At 40.2% G+C, this 18,331-nt stretch overlaps 1 protein-coding gene across 1 annotated transcript in view; it reads left to right on the top strand.

The window, feature by feature from the left end:
• cntn3a.1 (contactin 3a, tandem duplicate 1) overlaps positions 1 to 18,331 on the top strand; it is a 127,167-nt gene that overhangs the window by 24,462 nt on the left and 84,374 nt on the right. Inside the window, exon 3 of the mRNA XM_036592141.1 lies at positions 14,175 to 14,307. Within this exon, the coding sequence (XP_036448034.1) occupies positions 14,175 to 14,307 (133 nt within the window). The remainder of the gene's footprint in view (positions 1 to 14,174; positions 14,308 to 18,331) is intronic.

Here is an 18,331-nt window from a genome sequence, read left to right as displayed (position 1 = left end):
TTTAATTTAGAGTTTAGAGTAGACTACTATTTGCTATGGTTCAAAAATCTCACAATTTCATTTAAGTGCTAGTTAACGTTTTTCTCTGTGCAGTGGAGAGAGATGAATAACCAATTTACAGAGATGAGACATCTTGGTAGAAAGAAAGAAAGATTTGTAACAGAACGGGACATTTTGAGGAATAAAAATGATTAATATTGGTGATAAAAGCCAAGAGGATATTTTTCTTCTTCACTATGTATTTAGGTGCCCCATCGATATTGAGGGAATATAATGGTGACTCTAGGGCAGCAGGCCCGGGATCATCAGCCTCAAAAAAAGGACCACAGGCATAGAACAGGGGTGTCCAATTTTATCTGCAAAGTCGAGGTGTGGCTGCAGCTTTTCATCCCAACAAACCAGGAAAGAGCTAGAAAGAACCTTTAAACCTTTGCTATAGAACATTTTTCACTATGCAGAATCTGGATTACTGCACAGGTCGAACTTGGTGAACATAATAACTTCATAAATCTTCTCAAGGATGCATACATACATACTTCTATTCTGTCTCTTTCATGTCACTAAGTCTGCAATGGGAAATTCTTGTATGTCTGCTATCTTTTTTTCTCAACAAAGAAAAAAGCCCACTAGGGTGGTCGATATTCTCGTCCTGCAGTATACTGAATATACCCTTTCATGATTGTGGTCTCTTTAGCAAAAAGGAGACTTTAAGATGCAGAACAGTAATTATTTTTGTCTTGCAACCTGTTTTCTGTAATACTCTGTTAGTGAACCCCCAGATCTGCACCTCCTTGTTTCTACGCTCATTGTCCATTTTATCAGCTCCACTTACTATATAGGTGCACTTTGTAGTTCTACAATTACAGACTGTAGTCCATCTGTTTCTCTGCATACTTTGTTAGCCCCCTTTTACCCTGTTCTTCAGTGGTCAGGACCCCCATGGACCCTCACAGAGCAGGTACTATTTGGGTGGTGGATCATTCTCAGCACTGCAGTAACACTGACGTGGTGGTGGTGTGTTAGTGTGTGTTGTGCTGGTCTGAGTGGATCAGACACAGCAGTGCTGCTGGAGTTTTTAAACACCTCAGTGTCACTGCTGGACTGAGAATAGTCCACCAACCAAAAATATCCAGCCAACAGCGTCCTGTGACCACTGATGAAGGACTAGAGGATGACCAACACAAACTGTGCAGCAGCAGATGAGCTATCGTCTCTGACTTTACATCTATAAGGTGGACTGACAAGGTAGGAGTGTCTAATAGAGTGGACAGTGAGTGGACACAGTGTTTAAAAACTCCAGCAGCTGATCCACTCGTACCAGCACAACACACACTAACACACCACCACCACGTCAGTGTTACTGCAGTGCTGAGAATGATCCACCACCCAAATAGTACCTGCTCTGTGAGGGTCCATGGGGGTCCTGACCACTGAAGAACAGGGTAACAGTTACAGTCTGTAACTGTAGAACTACAAAGTGCACCTATATAGTAAGTCCCAAATACTGACTAGAAGGTTTTTCCATAGCTGAGGGCTTTGAATGAAAAAGCTCTACCCCCTGCTGTAGCTTTATTAATTCTAGGTACTAACAATGAGCCAGCACCTTGTGATCGAAGTAGTCATGATGGTTCATAATAAGAGAGGTTCACTCAGGCACTAAGAGGCAAGGTCATTTAGAGCTTTGTCTGTAGCAGAAATTATTTGAAATATTCAGTGCAGAATTTAACTGGCAGATAATGTAGTGTTGATAAAACTGGACTGTTAGGGTCAAACATCCTATTCTTCTAAGAGGTGATGTAAGAAGCTGTTTATAGGCTAAAAACATGCAATTGTTAAACCTATAGCAAAAATGCCAAATCATACCTTGAACTACCACACCATACAAAGAACAAAGTTAGCTTACAAGGTTGTTGTAATCTGTTATACAACAGTTAGTTCCGGCCACGCAAGCTGATTGGTTGAGAAGCGTTCTAACCGTGCTGTTATTTCACCACAACATCATGGGTTTTTCACAAACACTGTATCACTCCGCAAAGACGCTGTTGCTAAGCAACGACTTTGACAGCTGTAGGAGACGCTCAAGCCATTTGAACGTTTTTACTTCTTACTTTGCCACAAACAGAAAATGGACACTTTTAAGATCACCTTTGACCGACAGCCGATTTGGTCAGACTCTGAAGATGAGACGACACTAAATTCCCAAACTGTCATCACCACTGAGCAGCTTTTCAGTCGGCAGCTGTGACAGAAGAACAGCTGAACAACCTGGAATCAGCCAGAAATGAACCCAACACCATTCACCAAACTAAATGGGCTGTAAGATGCTTTACAGACTGGCTGGAACAAAACAACATTAATACAGATCTGGCAAAAACTGACAAAACTGAGCTAAACTTGATATTGCAGCAGTTTTATGGCTCAGTCTGTACTTCAAAAGGCGAGGCTAACAGCAGACTGTGCAGCGAGTGGGCGGAGCTCGTTACTCTGACGTAGCAACAAGCTGCTCGTTAAGGAACTATAATTTGGTGAAGGAACTGCGAACATTAAAACATATTAAACGCCGCGTTCACGGCCCAGTTTATTAATTTATTACTTTATTTATTTAACTGTTGTATAAAAGCAGTAGAACACTTGAGACCATGTGTTATCATGAATAACATCACGGCTATGATGATCTACGGCGACCAAATCACAGCTGTGATGTTATTTCGCGATAAAACACTCCCTCTCATGTTCTATTGCTTAATTCACATCATAACAAAGCCAGAAAAGAGGTAATCATGAAATGAGAGAGAATAGCTGGCAGCTGTTTGGGCATGTGAACACTTCTGCAAACCTACTCAAAACAGAGCCTCTAATGACTCCTGCCTTGACTCCTTGCCCAGTGGTCCATGCCAGAAGATTGCACCTGACCTCTGTGAGCTTGAAGGCTAGAAGTTTGTTATAGTAGTGTACAATTACTCCCTTCTAGTTCACACTACGCACAAGCAGCTTTGTCCACCCCAAAAAAGTGCAAACAATAATTCGGCATCAAAATGGTCAGGTAGTGAAGGCTTTGCTCATCTCTGAGTCCGCTCTCCAGGCAGCATCCATGCCACTGAAAATGATTACCAGAAATGGAGAACTGCCTCTGAAAAAGCACTGTGATATTGGGATAACACATTTGTTCCTCCCATGTTACATTTGTTCTTTTGTCTATTTACTAAAAAAAAAAAAAACATAGTCCAATTAGCTGTTCCATACAGGTTCTTTTAATCAGCATCAGAAATAATAAGAAAACGGCTCCAGGTAAATTGCAGCAAAACTGAGAACCTAAACTACACATCTACATTCTGGGCTGATTAAACCCTTTTTGATTGGGAACACAAAGCGAGCACAATCAGAGCAGATGATTGGCTTGCACTCTTTGGGAATTGTTGAATATAAATTCAGAGCTTGTTGATTATGTTTTAAAGAATTACAGTGATTGGCAGCTAATTGAATTACACACCAAGGCTGATGGCTAAACCTATGAAAAGTGAACCTGGAGAGGTTTGCTGAAATTTACCATGATTTAAAATGAGTCTGTAGCAACTGGCCAGTTTTTGCAACAGTGATATTTTAAGTAACAATACAAAATATGATTGTATTCACACTAACTATAAATTGAAATTAAATTTTTAAATATATATTTTGTTTCACGAAGGTTCAGAACCTAAATCTGCTCTGTTTGGGTCATTCACATGAAACAGCCTCAAACCAATTAAATGTCAACTAATGCTTGAGTGTAATAATCATTATGTAGGTTAACAATATTTATATAGTGTAGTAGATCTGTTTGAGCTTCATATAGTACAGAAAAGGTTTTTTTATATTATTTATTTATTTTTTTAAGTTACCCTAAAGTTACCCTAATTCTCATTACTGCAATGTGTCCACATATGTGTTTCTCATTACTGATGTATGTAGTTGGAAAAGTAAATTTGTCATTTTCCAGTTTTTGACAATTTGAAAATGCCTGTTGGCCTTTACATTGTGTGTATTTTTCATGATAAATGAACCAAAAGAAACGGCCCAAAACGACTTGGAAAGATGTCTGGTTCCATTGACTTGCATTAAAAGTAAAGTATGCTTTTTCGGAGCAAAACCATCTCCAAAATGGTAACTTTACAGGAGAAGGAAAAAACATACTTTACTTTTAACATAAGTCAATGGAACCAGACCTTTTCTCACTTAATTTTTGGGCCTTATTAATTTTTTAAAAAAAATTTAAATTTAAAGTTTTAAATTAAGATGGAAATGGAGATGAGGTTTTGCTCTGACAACAGCGATGTATTACATTTAAATAGAATACAGATGCTAAAACAAACAAGTTTGAGCTTGTTGCTGTTGTCAGTGCTCAACTTTTTCAACAGTGCTTTTTCTACTCCATTTTCATTCAGTATTTTATTTTTTTTTCCAGTAACTTAATTTGTAAGTTTTATGGGGTGAAACAATGATCTTCCATTATTGTGGTTTTTTTTATTTTTACCCGATTTTCTCCCCAATTTAGTCGTCTCCAAAAATTCCACCCGCTAGTTAGGACTCCCCCAATCACATGATGCTATCAACCCTAGGAGGGTGAAGGCTAACACAGGCTTCCTCCGAGACCTGTGAAGCCAACCACCGCTTCTTTTCGAGCTGCCGCTCATTAACGTCACTGGACAGCCGAACGCGCTGAGTGATGGGGGGAGAAGGAGGGGCCATCCCACCCACCCAGAGAGAGCGAGGCCAATTGTGCTCTCTCGGACTCCCGGCTACGGACCACTGTAGCATCACCAGGGATCGAACTCGGGATCTCCTGATGAAAGGGCCAACGCTTAGACGGTTGCGCCACTCGGGAGCCCCCATTCCATTACTGTTGTATATAGTTTTTTTTTTGGGGTTCGTTTCAGGGCTGTGACGATATGGATTTTTATTTACCATGCTGAAAAAGCAACATATCCCCATGGTTTGGTGGTCCCCCAGCCCCCAAATCCTAACAACAACCCCCCCCCCAGCTTCGGCCCTGAAATGCTAACGCACACCCCCCCCCTAAAAAAACAAAAAAACCTTTAAGTGACGTAAAAGAGGAATGGCGCTCTTTGGCCATCTAGTCCAGTGTCGTTTCAGAACATGTTAGCTTCTGGCTAACTAAAGCACCAACACAAGTTTAGATGATAATGATTCAGTTCTGAGGGAGTGAAGTTGAGCAGCTGGCACTGAAGGGACAGAAAGGTGAAATTAATCCTGTTTTTGGTGGTTGAATCTGCAACCTGACCTGCTAATTTAACATTAGCTCAGCGAGCAGGCTACCCTAACAGTGTCACACATTACAGCACAGGCTTGATTGATGATGAAAGCTACTGTCTGACACAGAAAGATTTGAGTGAGTGACAGAAAGACCAAACTGAGCCTGTTCTGTGGTGTTTGGCACCAGCATTTTGGTTAGCAGGCCAGATATGCCACACAGCACAGGTCTGGTTCCAGCTACTGATACTAAAATGACACCCATTTAGTGAATATTAAGAGCGTGAAGTTGAGTGATTGAGTGAAAGCCAAAATTGACCGTGTTTTGTGGTGTGCGAAGCTGTCATTGAAACGTCCCCGGGCACTGCGGATAGGGCTGCCCACTGCTCCGGGCAAGTGTGCTCACTGCCCCCTAGTGTGTGCCTTCACTAGTGTGTATGTGGTGTTTCACTGCACGGATGGGTAAAATGCAGAGGTGAAATTTCCCCGTTGTGGGACTAATAAGGGTCACTTAACACTTAAATTTACGCTCAAAAAGGCAGTCAGTCTTCTAGATAAACTGATCTTGGCTAATGTTACAGCCTAGTCTTTTTCAGCTCGGTAACCCAGAGCTGCAAGCTTGATTAATGATGTTGAATTAACTTTCACCAGCAAAAAAAAATGTGCAGTGATGACGATAATAAGATCAACCTACTGTTGGCATCACAGTATTGCGGTAATGTAGATATTGTAACAGCGCTAATTTGTGTTACTTCTAACTGTTGAACCCCATAACTTTCCGTGAAAACTCTAAGGAAGTGAGCCAAAACCATTGTCATGTTGCACAAGTAAAAAAGAAAAACCTCAATGCATGTCAGCACAACTGATTTAACTCAATGAAATATTGTCATAATGTGTTGCATTAGTGTATTTTTTAGCAAATAAATGTTTATGAAATATACATGAAATATGCATTATATAAACGTGTGCGTAGATATATAAAATAATCTGGATCTGTTATACGAATAGAAAAACATGAATGTAATGAAAATTTGGTCGCTTAATTTGGAAAATGTTCATAAATACAAACGAATCAATTAAGTCATGCAGGTTTCCTTTTAATTATTCAGGAATCATGGTTAGTATATTTAAAAAAGACATTACGTTTTAGTCATTTTTAGTTTTGCCAGTTGGGTCTCTGTATTTGTTCATGACAATACTTTTGCATTGTGGCAACATAAAACTTGTTTGTGGTGATGTAGTTTTTTAATTACATAAATTGTGGATTATTGATTTTCATTGATTTTATACATTCATAAATATCTGACTTAAAGAATGTTCTTACCTTCTCCTTCCTTGCCTGTGACTAAGAGGAGGGTAACATTTCCAAAATTACATTTCTTGCTGAGACCAGTTTGTTGTTTTTTTTCAAATCCCAGAACTCTGACAGCTAAATTTCCTGTGAATGTTTCAAACATCGGCTCATATTATGTCTATGCGAGAATATGACCGCAAAATTCAGCCTTATCTTCATACCAACTTCAGAGGTCTCTCTGCAGTGTGTGCATTTGTGTGCTTGCCTGCCTGCCTGCATGCATGTGTGCCTTATCTGTAGGGACACCGGAAAGGTGCCTTAATACAGCGAGATTGGCTTTTTCATTTGATGCATAAATCCCCTGAATCTGAATCAAATAGATTGGAGGCTGCATGAACTGCCCCCCTACCCATCACCCCCCTTCTCACCCCATGCAACCCCCATCTGTGCCTAGATATTCACGCTGAGGTAAGCTGGCTGAATTCATCGGCTTGTCAGCTGCTATTGAATTTGAGATTAGTTTTTATTTGGGGCCCCAAAGTGATTTCAGCCCCCCACCCCCCCCCCACCCCCACCCCCCCAGCCTACTGCTTCACCGGCCAAGCCAGTCATCCTGTAGTGGCCCATATCATTGCGTAGCAGGCAGCCACACAGAAAGAGTCTGCCTTTTACAGGTCACTTCTATAGTGTGTCTTGTTTGTATTCTGAGTCTGTCAGGGACAGATCACTCCTGGGTGGCAGTGACTGCTCTGACAGCTGTGGTGAGTAGACACAAATCAGGCTGCCCATAAGATCCACCGCAGCATTGGCTGATTATATCGCCAGACCTGCAGACAACAATGAGGCTTTAGATTTGCCACAATTAATATTTCACCAGCACATTGTAGGTTTGTATGACCGTCATTAACAGTTTGTATCTTTCTATAAATGTCCAGAATTTCACTCAAATAACTAAAATCGACTGCTGGTATATTTTTGACACAGAATTCGCTTTCTGTGGTGAAGAGATTTCAAGGGTTTGCATCAGGTCTATTGAGCCCCTGGGCGGTGCTTGCAGGAACCACTCTGGCTTAACATTTTTCCTTCCTTCACTAGCTGATCCTGATGTCACAGAAAATGATAGCCGTTATTCCCTTTTCGTTCAGTGGAGAACCACATTTTCTGGGGCTGAAATTTGATAGGAGAGACTTAATCACTTCTCCATGAATTCAGCTTGTTTGGAAAGTATTTGGTGTTAGAACCTACTGTGCATGTAATCTTTTTGATTATCAAGTATCTACTATTAAATTTTTATATCTTAGTTTTTTTCATTGATAAAAAGGAGGCATACATGGTAAATGGCAACATTAAGGAATTATGCAAGAAGGTTGCAACTGCAAGACGGCTGCAATCTTTTGGCAACATAGTGCAACAAAGCTAATGGAGGAATCAACCACGCCAATAATACTGCCCTGAAGTGTTTCCTTATTATGCCATCTCTTATTGCTTGTAGGCAGTGTTGATGTATTGTGTTCTAGGTGCTGTGTATTTTACTTTAGAAAATTTAACACTGTCCCTAAGGGTATCTTGATTCTCACTCTCCCACACCTCTTTTCTTTGAGAAATTGAAGTCCGGTTCCAGGTAGACCAACTTAGTGTTTGAGTTCTTGAAAAGAAATGTTATTTTTGAGATGCAAATATACATGTTTAACTGATCTCCCTCGGAAACCAATTTCAGATGACCTCGTAGCCATGCAAAGTAAACAAAATGCAAAGTAAACAAATGGTTGTATCATTTATGACCAGAAATTACGGAAGGCAAACGTTTTAATTGTCTGTCGGGACATTTCTAAAGAGGGTGTAAGCATGCACAGCAAAGTGTCAGTCTTATGTAGTCTACCCTGAACAATAATAAAAGACAGTAATGTTGGAAGAAGTTCAAAAAGTAGAACACTCAATCAAGTTTTACAGTAAGATGGTACACTGCAGTGAGTTCTAAGAGTGAATTGGCCAAAAGTGAACATTTATAGTGTGTTCCATTCTGAAGGCAGCTGCCTAACTAGTCCCTGCCTTCAAAGGCAGCTCTCTTGTTAGGCAGCATTTTAACCGAAAAGGAACCTTAACAGGCATCGCATTCGGGACTGTACTTCAGAGCCATCATACGTCATAACTTTCACTGCGTTGTACAGGTTTAATCTGTTTTACTCGCAGTCGATGGTTAGCTTACACTCACCTCAGTGAATAAGGACAGTTCTGAACCTATATGAAGAACAGGCCGCTTTAAAGAGTCGTATCTGTTATATATATATATATATATATATATATATATATATATATATATATATACTCAACTCAGCGCCCCAGATAAATACAGATAATCATACTAGTTTGTGAATCATACATACATCATCTAAACCGCTTATCCTTCTGGGTCGCGGTGGGGTGCTGGAGCCTATCCCAGCTGTCATTGGGCGGAAGGCAGGATACACCCTGGACAGGTCGCCAGTCCATCGCAGGGCAGACAGACAGACATACACAGTCACACACACTCACTCACACCTAGGTGGCAATTTAGCATGTCCAATTAGCTTAACTGCATGTTTTTGGACTGTGGGAGGAAACCCACGCTGACACGGGGAGAACAGGCAAACTCCACACAGAGAGGACCCTGGTCGCCCGGCCGGGAATCGAACCCAGGCCATTCTCACTGTGAGGCGACAGCACTACCCACTGCGCCACCGTGCTGCCACAGTTTGTGAATCATTTCACTTAATTCACTGTCCTCATCCACCTTAACGAACCCGCTTTATTTCTAACACATTAAGGATAAAAACTATGTATAATTTTGTACAAAATGCACTCAGAAAAAAAGGATAGCACACAGTCTAAGCTGCTAATCTGCATTTCATTTTATGCATTCTCATTTGATTTATGAGCTCCTAGTCTGAAATTTAGCCGTCTACCTAACACTGATGTGACTGTGATAAGCGCAGCAATACAAAACAAGCAGAGCAGGCAAAAATAAGCATTCGTGGTATTTATTTTAAAGACATTTTATTATTTCTGAATTTCTACATCATCCAGTGTGTTAAGGTAACTTTCGTCATTTACGGAGAACGTCAGTCTGTAGCGCTGGTTCCTCCACTGGTGGCTCTTCCTCAGCCCGTCAGACAGCACCTCTATGCTTCTGTAATGTTAGTTCCTGATGACAGACAAAAATCCCTGAGTATAGAATCAAATCGATTATTATTTACTTACAAAAAACGCTACTAAACAGTGAACAGCCAGTATTTTAAACTGGACTCTCTCTCGTTTAAAGAGCCAGCCCGTTTACGCAGCTAGCCCTCTAGCTAAGCTGACTAACGTTAGCTTCACCCAATGAGTTACAGCCTGTCAGATCGCGTTAGACAAGCGAACTGCCAAAATTTCACCATAGGAACAATTTCTAGAGACCTACAAACACACATGTTAACTTTTTACAAAAATACAACAACCAATTGAAACAGTAAAGACAGAAGTGAAGAAATAACTTACATTTGTGAACTCCTCAGTCGACAAAAAGCGGCCGCTTCGTCCAGCATGTTCATCAAACTGAAGCGATGGAACTCTCGGCAGGTGAACAGTATTGTGGAATTGCCTTCGCTGAGAAGGGTACATACAATGCTGCCTTCAGATTTGGTCAAAATAAGGCACCTTAGAAGGCAGCTGACTATGCTGCCTTCCGAATGGGCCAGACTTCGTCTCGCGAGCACACAAATGCTGCCTTAGAATGCTGCCTACTTAGACAGCTGCCTCCCGATTGGAACGCACCATTAGTGTGCACCTCTACCTCAACACCCTAATTAAACAATCATGAGAATAAGAAAACTTTTATAGTACCTGACGGTAATAAAACTTTGCGTAGTATAAACTGGACTACAGCACAGCTTTTCTATTATTCAGTTGCATTCCCATTCTCACACAGAAAATATTTGTTCTCTGTTTGGTGGATGTCCCATCTTACTCAAGGGCAATTCTGGTTAATAAGACGGGATAAGTGGCCTACATTAACCATCACTATATAATTACTATGCATAATAAAACACAAAACGTCCAAGCACTTTAGTGATTAACATTTTAACAGCCGCTTCCTGTAGGCTTGGGCAATATTTTATAAAGTTGCCTCCAGAATTACTAGCTACCTTGGAAAAAATTAGCAAAAACAATATTCAAAAATGTCCCAACAGCTTGACAAACATGTTTGGTGCCCTGTATTTGGTACTTCATGCACCCTCCTTTTTCCAAGATAACAGCACTGAGTCTTTTCCTTTGAAGCTAGATGATGTGTGAGAACGCAAAGAAAGGGATCTGAGACTATTCCTCCGTACGCAATCTCTCCAGATCCTTCTTGGTCCTTGTTTTTTTCCGCTTACCTCACTCACCCCCAGTTTTTTTGTTTAAAGGGGTTTATATCTGTGATGACCACTGTAAATGCTTGATTCTGTGGTCAGAGAAGTGCTTTGGATTTTCATTGTCCTGCTGGAAAATCTAATGTCTGATGGAGGCAGTCAGATATTTGGTCTAAGATCTCTAATTTTAGATCTCTTGATTGTTTTTATTGAGTGATGATACCAGTGATGATTCCTGAGAGGAACAGCCTAAAATCATAGAACCATCACCACACTTTACAGTGGGGATTCAGTTCTTTTCTGCATGATCTTGCCTCCTTTTGCATTGAAAACAACTCTGGTGTCCATCTAATCATAAAAATCAGTTTCAGTCAAAGTTCCAGTGATATTCAATAAACTCTGCTTCTCTGGCAAGATTTTGATGTTGAACTGCTCCATTAAAAAACGTTCTCGCTATTTGTGCATAAAACGCCCCTGAATCCGCCAGTAAGGGCAAAATCCAGCCCTTAAAAAGTTATTAATATCCTGCCTTGATTACAGGTTGATTCACTTAATTGAGCCAATTATAACTGGAGCCCTAAACTTAAGTGCTTTGGGAAATTGACACATAGTGAAATAATAAGATTTGTAATTATAAAAGTATTACCAGTGGAATAAGATGCTCTGGAGCAGCCAGGTATTAGCCTAAGGTCACTAGCAGAAGTATAACCAAGGGGAGTTGGATGAGTCGTTCAACATACCCCCCCCCAAAAAAAAGAAATCCAAAAAAATGTCAAACACATTCAGTTTAAATCATGCTATAACTTTAATATAAGCACATAGTCACTACTGTCTAGCTAATTATAATCTGATTAAACATTGTCCAATACTAGGCAGGACAGGCATTGTTTAGGTTGCGTGTTAAACACAGGAGGCATGGTTGGATCATATACAGCAGTGCTGCCTCACTGATAATAGTCCAACCAAAAAAACCTGTCCATGAGTTATTGTCTCTGACATCTACAAGGTGGACCGACAAAGTAGGAGTATCTAATAGAGTGGACACAGTGTTTAAAAGCTCCAGCAGCACTGCTGTGTCTGATCCACTTGTACCAGCACAACACACACTAACACACCACCACCACGCCAGTGTTACTGCAGTGCTGAGAATGATCCACCACCCAAATAGTACCTGCTCTGTGAGGGTCCATGGGGGTCCCGACCACTGAAGAACAGGGTAAAAGGGGGCTAACAAAGTATCAGAGAAACAGATGGACTACAGTCTGTAACTGTAGAACTACAAAGTGCACCTATATAGTAAGTGGAGCTGATAAAATGGACAATGAGTGTAGAAACAAGGATGGTCATAATGAAGTGGCCGGTCGGTGTATATTACTAGCTGAGCATGGAACAATGAGCAGACGCTGGCGGGTCAATGGAAAGTACCATCAGTACATTGATAACAGCAGTGATTAATGTTTATTAGGTAACTACTGAATGTAACAATGAGAAAATGATGCAGTGTCTCAGTTAAAGATTTGAAGGTTTGCATGGTTGCCCCTTGACTCAGAATCAGACTATTGATTCATTTACTCTCCATCGCAAGTTAACAAAGCTGTAATTGGCCAGTGAGCATTGATTAGGGGGATATGATTAGTGAGATGAGCAAAAGATGGAAGTGTTCTCCAGCCTGTTGTTGGAGTTTTCAGGTGAAAAGGAAAAAGAATAAAAAAGACAATAAGATGTTCTTTAGTATTTACTTAAGGACAAAGTTGAGCAAGAAAAATATAATACCTGCTTTTTATTTATTTATTTTTATTTAAAATTGTGCAAATCATGATTTCTTTTGTCTTATTTTGCAAAGCTACTGTGACTCTCACACTTTCACACAATCACTCACGTTTGAGGTGGCGCTAATTCATTTTGCATGTGCAAAAAGTGATTTATCAGTATGCAAACAGAAGCCATTTTGCACTTGCACACCAGACTGAGCTGCAGGTTTTACCATGCTCCACTTATTCAGTATGAATTTAAGTTTTAACACTGTTCAGGTGCGAAAATACAGAAGGTGGCTATACAAATTAACAGCTTAGAGCTTTACAAAACTATTCTTTTCATCTCTATGTATGGAAAAATGACAGTGTGTGATATAGTGATACAGTAATTCTGAGACTGGACAAGATCAAAAAAACACTCGTGACTTGAACACCAGTGACTCAGACTTTGACTTGGACTTGAACCTATTGACTTGGTAAGACTCGAGACCCAAAGTGGAAGAAACGTGGAAAGGCATCTGACTACAGACAGGACTCTTCACGGTCGCTTACTTTTCATGTGAATGGATTCATTTCCAGACATAAATCTGATATACAGAGACGTCGTCAGATGTCTGTTATTGTGCTTATAAAACAAAAGTAAACGAGGTCTTTCTATTCGAACGATCTTAACAGCTTCTGCATTTAAAACAAGTGCAACGTTCGTTGGCTTCTTATTCACCAACTTCATATTCAGATTTTCCGTTCCATCTTAAATGGTGCATCAGTTACATTCCCACACTTAACCGCTGCACCATTTAAGGTGGAACGGAAAATCTGAAAAAGAAGTCAGCTTCAGCTTCGTACGTTCACCAGCATTTTGCTGTCTGTTCTGTTCATTTTGTTTAGCTCGGTCGTTTTTATTTAAAACTTTTCAGTTTGAGCTAGTTTTAGTCTAGTTTTTATGTGCCGCCACAGACTGTCTGGGCGCTGCACTTCCACACTTCCAAGTTCTGCCTTCTGTGTTCCGTCAACATTACGTTATAAATGAAATATTTAGAAAATCGATTTTTGAATCGATTCAGAATCGTTCACGTCCGCATCACGATGCATTTAAGAATCGATTTTTTCCCGCACCCCTAGTTTTAGTAATGTCTTAATGTAAGTTATTGAATACTTCCTTTTACTGCTGGGGGAAAAAAAAAACTTCAAAAACTTCTGTTCCTGTCTTATTACAAATGTTATTAGATTTATGTTATTACCCTTGTGTAATTATGTGAGAGAGAATAGGCTTTTACATCTATTAAGATACACTTGTGTAATTACATAAGGTGTACATCTGTAATCCATCTGTAACAGTGACTAAATGACTAGTAGTTACATTGTCGTTGACATGTAACTACAGTTATTAGAGACAATATAAAGTGAGACCAAGAATTGTGCCTTAAACAACTATTTGACACATATCGAAAGTTTTTAGTGAACGTCATATTAAGTACAATCCTGTTTTGTTGTTTTGTGCTTTGCTTTTAGAGAGCAGTGTTCCTCTGAAACCTGTTTTCATCAAGCAGCCGGGTAGCATTGTGTTCCCTCTGCACCCTAATGATCCCAGCCGGGAGGTCACCTTCAGCTGTGAGGCTCAGGGATATCCACCTCCATCCTACAGGTGAGAATCTGCTGTGCTTTATAGAGAAATAAATCTCACTCTCTCTTCTGGTAAGGGATATTTCTTAGTTGTGTCTTGGTCACTCAGTCAAACTCAACTCTAGTATACCTTTGCTGTCATAACAAAACCATTTACCTACAGTTATGTGCATTTTATGTTTATGTCCATATGGCTTGAAGTATTTACACTGTGTAAGGCACAGCTGGTGTTTCCAAATGGATGCATGCCGTGTGCTTCTGTATGCATTATGCAGCATTTTGCAGCATTTCTGTTTAAGACAAAGCAGTGATTCTGAAGTTCTGATCATAACCTAATTGTTCATGTTATTTAGCTGCTAGCACTGACTTTAACCCAGTGCTTGCCTCTCTTCACTGGTTGCCAGTGAAATTCAGGATTGAATTTAAAGTACAGGTTCTTTCGTATAAAGCTCTACATGGTGAAGCGCCTGAATACACAGCAGGTAAAAGTGGCCCAAATCCGATCTTTTTCCTCAAATGTGACACAGATGAGTCATCTGTGTGGCAGTGATAACAGCAAAAAACGCACTGAATCTGACCTTTTCAATTCCGATTTGAGATGTTTTCATATGTGGTACTGAAATCCAACACGTATCCGATCTGCGGCAATGCGACTCAGCCAGATCGGAATTTATGCGACTTTCACGTCAATACAACTCGATATTCGTCGTCATTCCGCGCTGCTGAGACTCATAAACATTTAGTCTGATGTTTCTGTGCCAAAACGTTAGAAGAGACTCATCAAACCGCTCCGTGTTTGAAGAGGTTTCGAACGAAACGACCGAACGCGGCTGGAGGAGACCGAGGCTGCAGCGTCAGAAAACAGTTTAAAGAATCCGAGTATGTGAGCCAAAGAAGTGGCCGTGGCCGAATAACGTGCCCTTTTTACGGCGAACTTGAACACATTGTGGGTGATGAGTCCAGCTGTCAACCACTGGAACTTTAGAATCGCTCCTGTGCTGCTGGCGAAGACGAAACTGAAAGCTCCGGGAGCGACAGGCGTTCACTGGCCGTCATGACTGTTTACCTCTGGACGAGCCGCCATGTGAAGCACTGTTCTTTTGCGCATGTGGGTCGGTTTAGGAGCTGATCTGTTCAGACTGATGCCGCAAACGGTCACATTTAAGATAATGTGAACAGCCAAACCAAAAAAAAACAGATTTGGTGAGAAAATCAGATTTGGGCCACTTTTACCTGCTGTGTGAACGTAGCCTTAGTTTCTCATACAAGTACCAGGTCGCTGAGATCCTCTAATATAGGGCCTTCTTATTGTCCCTAGAAGTAAACTGAAGCGAATGGGAGACTGTGCATTTGCTCTACATGCTCATAAATTATGGAACAGTCTTCTCCCTCAATATCAGACTCACTTTTATTCTCTAGCTTTTTTGAGTTGAGATCATAGGTAATACATTTATCTGTATGTGTGGGTTTAAATTTATTTTTATTTTAATTTTTGATTTAACTAATGTGAAGAACTTTGTAGATTTGTGCTATATAAATAAAGTTTACTTGCTTACTAACTTAAAACTTTTTGCTAAAACCTTCCATTTTGATGCCTTCCGCCAGACAGTGCCACTTTGCTAGCTTGTTGCTAGTCTCTAATAGGGTTATCAAAATAAAATCCAAAGCCAAAGAAAAAAAATGCACTTTCTAATGCAGAAAGCATCCAGTCATATGTATAAAGCTGCCTATGCTGTGGTTCCTGAATGTTCCAGGCCAATTTGTTACTAACATTATCACTACCAAACGGAGGGAAGAACATGCCATTGCTGACCATTAGGGCTGCAACAAACGACTAATTTCATCGTCGAATAATCTATCGATTACTGAAACAAATAATCGATTATTCGGATTATGAATCACTACATCACCAAGTAATACTTATGTAGCTTTCAGCTTTTAAATTAAGCTTTTTTAGTTTTATGCATTTGCTAAGTAACAGTGAAGACAATAAAGATGCATAACTTATTCAAAAATTTTTCTAGTCAAAATTTAAAACCAAGGATGTGCAAAGTTAACTAAATCAGTTTTCCTTTAATCAAGTAATTTAAAAAATGAATCTAAATTTAAATTCTAAACATAAACTGTGCTTTCTGCATTCTGCTGTCTGTCCACACTCTGCTGCAAATTAATTCTACAATCACAGGTCTTTATTGAAATGGAGGAAAGTCAGCGTCTCTCCATGCTCTTGTGAGAGTCTCGCTGTCCTCTGAGAGCAGATACTCCCCGCTGCAGAGAAGATGTGCTCTGATGGAGCAGATGGAAAAGTGGCGAACGTCTGTGGCGAAATTGTTCTCTATGAACAGTTAAACGAATGATTTTGTGTAAACATTTCATTTTGACCTTTCGTCCAGCTGCCTTGTACGTCTGCTGAGAACTACCTTGTGATACTGTTTGCGAGTGGAGCCAAACGTTCGGCGAATTTAAACGCACCAGTGCCTTGACGTTAAGACACCGATGCAGTGTTTAAAGCTGTAAACGTAACTTGGAAAGTGAACAGGGTCGCTGTGAATAATAGTTACTTGCTTCTCCTTTCCAACTCCGTTAACGATACCAGAGAAGAAAATGTTACAGCTCATAATATAAAGTAAGACGGCTTTTAGCGTTAACATTAGCTAACTAGCTCACTAGCACAACTATCGCCTCGTCTCAAACCACACACTTCTGTACTTCACATACTACACTAATGAGTGCACTACTAATGGTATATGCATTATTTTTAGATTTAGGAGACATAACATTGATTTTAAAATCTCAGATTAACTGCAGTTATGTATCTATACTTTTAATAATGTGCTTAAAATTACCAGATCTAAGATACCAGAATAGCTTTCCTCCACCTTCGTAACATCGCTAAATTAAGAAATGCACTGTCGCTACAGGGTGCAGAAACGTAGCCTTTATCACGTCCAGGTTAGATTACTGTAACGCTCTGCTTTCTGTCTGTTCCAGCCAAAACCTTAAAAAGCTTCAGTTAGTCCAGAACGCTGCAGCCAGAGTTCTCAGCAAAACCAGGAAATTTGACCACATTAGCCCAATTTTGTGTACCTTACACTGGTTGCCAGTTAAATTCCGCATTGAGTACAAGATTCTTTTACTGACGTATAAAGCTCTGAATGGCCTTGCTGTACATCCTAACCAGCTTTAGCAGCGTTAAATCACAATCCTCACAACTAAAGCGCTGTTACAGCTCTCGGACAGTCATATTTAAGTATTAGTGCGTTCACAAGCACTAGTGAAAAAAAGAAGTGGGTTCATGTTAATTACAGCCCTGATTTAAACGAAAGTAAACTGAGGAAGCTGTGAGGCGTTGGAGAGCGGAAGAGCACTGTCTTTCCAGGCTAGCTGTTTTTAGCAGCTGACTAACTTGAAGCAGCGCTCTGTCACTCCAAAACATGAAGAATTGATACTGTAGATCAAACACGACACAAAAGCACCGCTTTCAGTTTAAACGTACCTAAAAAGAGGACTCCGTGCCATGCTTTTCCAGCTGGTAAAAACAGCTCACAAGACACTTTCTCCCACTGTCCCATGACAGATTTGTGAAATGTTCCACTGGTTGGTGAGTGTTTGTCGTGTTCCGACCATAAGGTATAGTTTAAAACAGCAATTAACCACCCAGGAGCAAAGATCAGCCTTCAAACTTGAAAGAAATAACGATTTGACATTTATCACCATATGTATCGATATCGAACGATATAAATTTTGTTTATCGTGATAACATTTTTGGCCATATCACCCAGCTCTACATCAGGGGGAGGAGCCTTTTCATACAAAGCCCCCCAGCTTTGGAATAGCCTACCAGTCTGTGTTTGGTACTCAGACACAGCCTCCATCTTTAAGTCTGGGCTACAAACTTACCTGTTTAGTCGAGCCTTTGGTTAATTAGTTTTCGTGTTAGAATAAGGCGCAGATCTGGGACAGAGAGTCCTATGGTAATCTGGGAATGTTGGTGCTGAACTAACTATCTGTCCCCCTAATATTTGAAAAACACACAAGAATCATTT

Source organism: Colossoma macropomum, unplaced genomic scaffold, assembly GCF_904425465.1.
Source record: "Colossoma macropomum unplaced genomic scaffold, Colossoma_macropomum, whole genome shotgun sequence".
NCBI lineage: Eukaryota > Metazoa > Chordata > Actinopteri > Characiformes > Serrasalmidae > Colossoma > Colossoma macropomum.
Note: the sequence above shows the minus strand (reverse complement) of the source record. Positions and strands in the feature narration are given on the sequence as shown.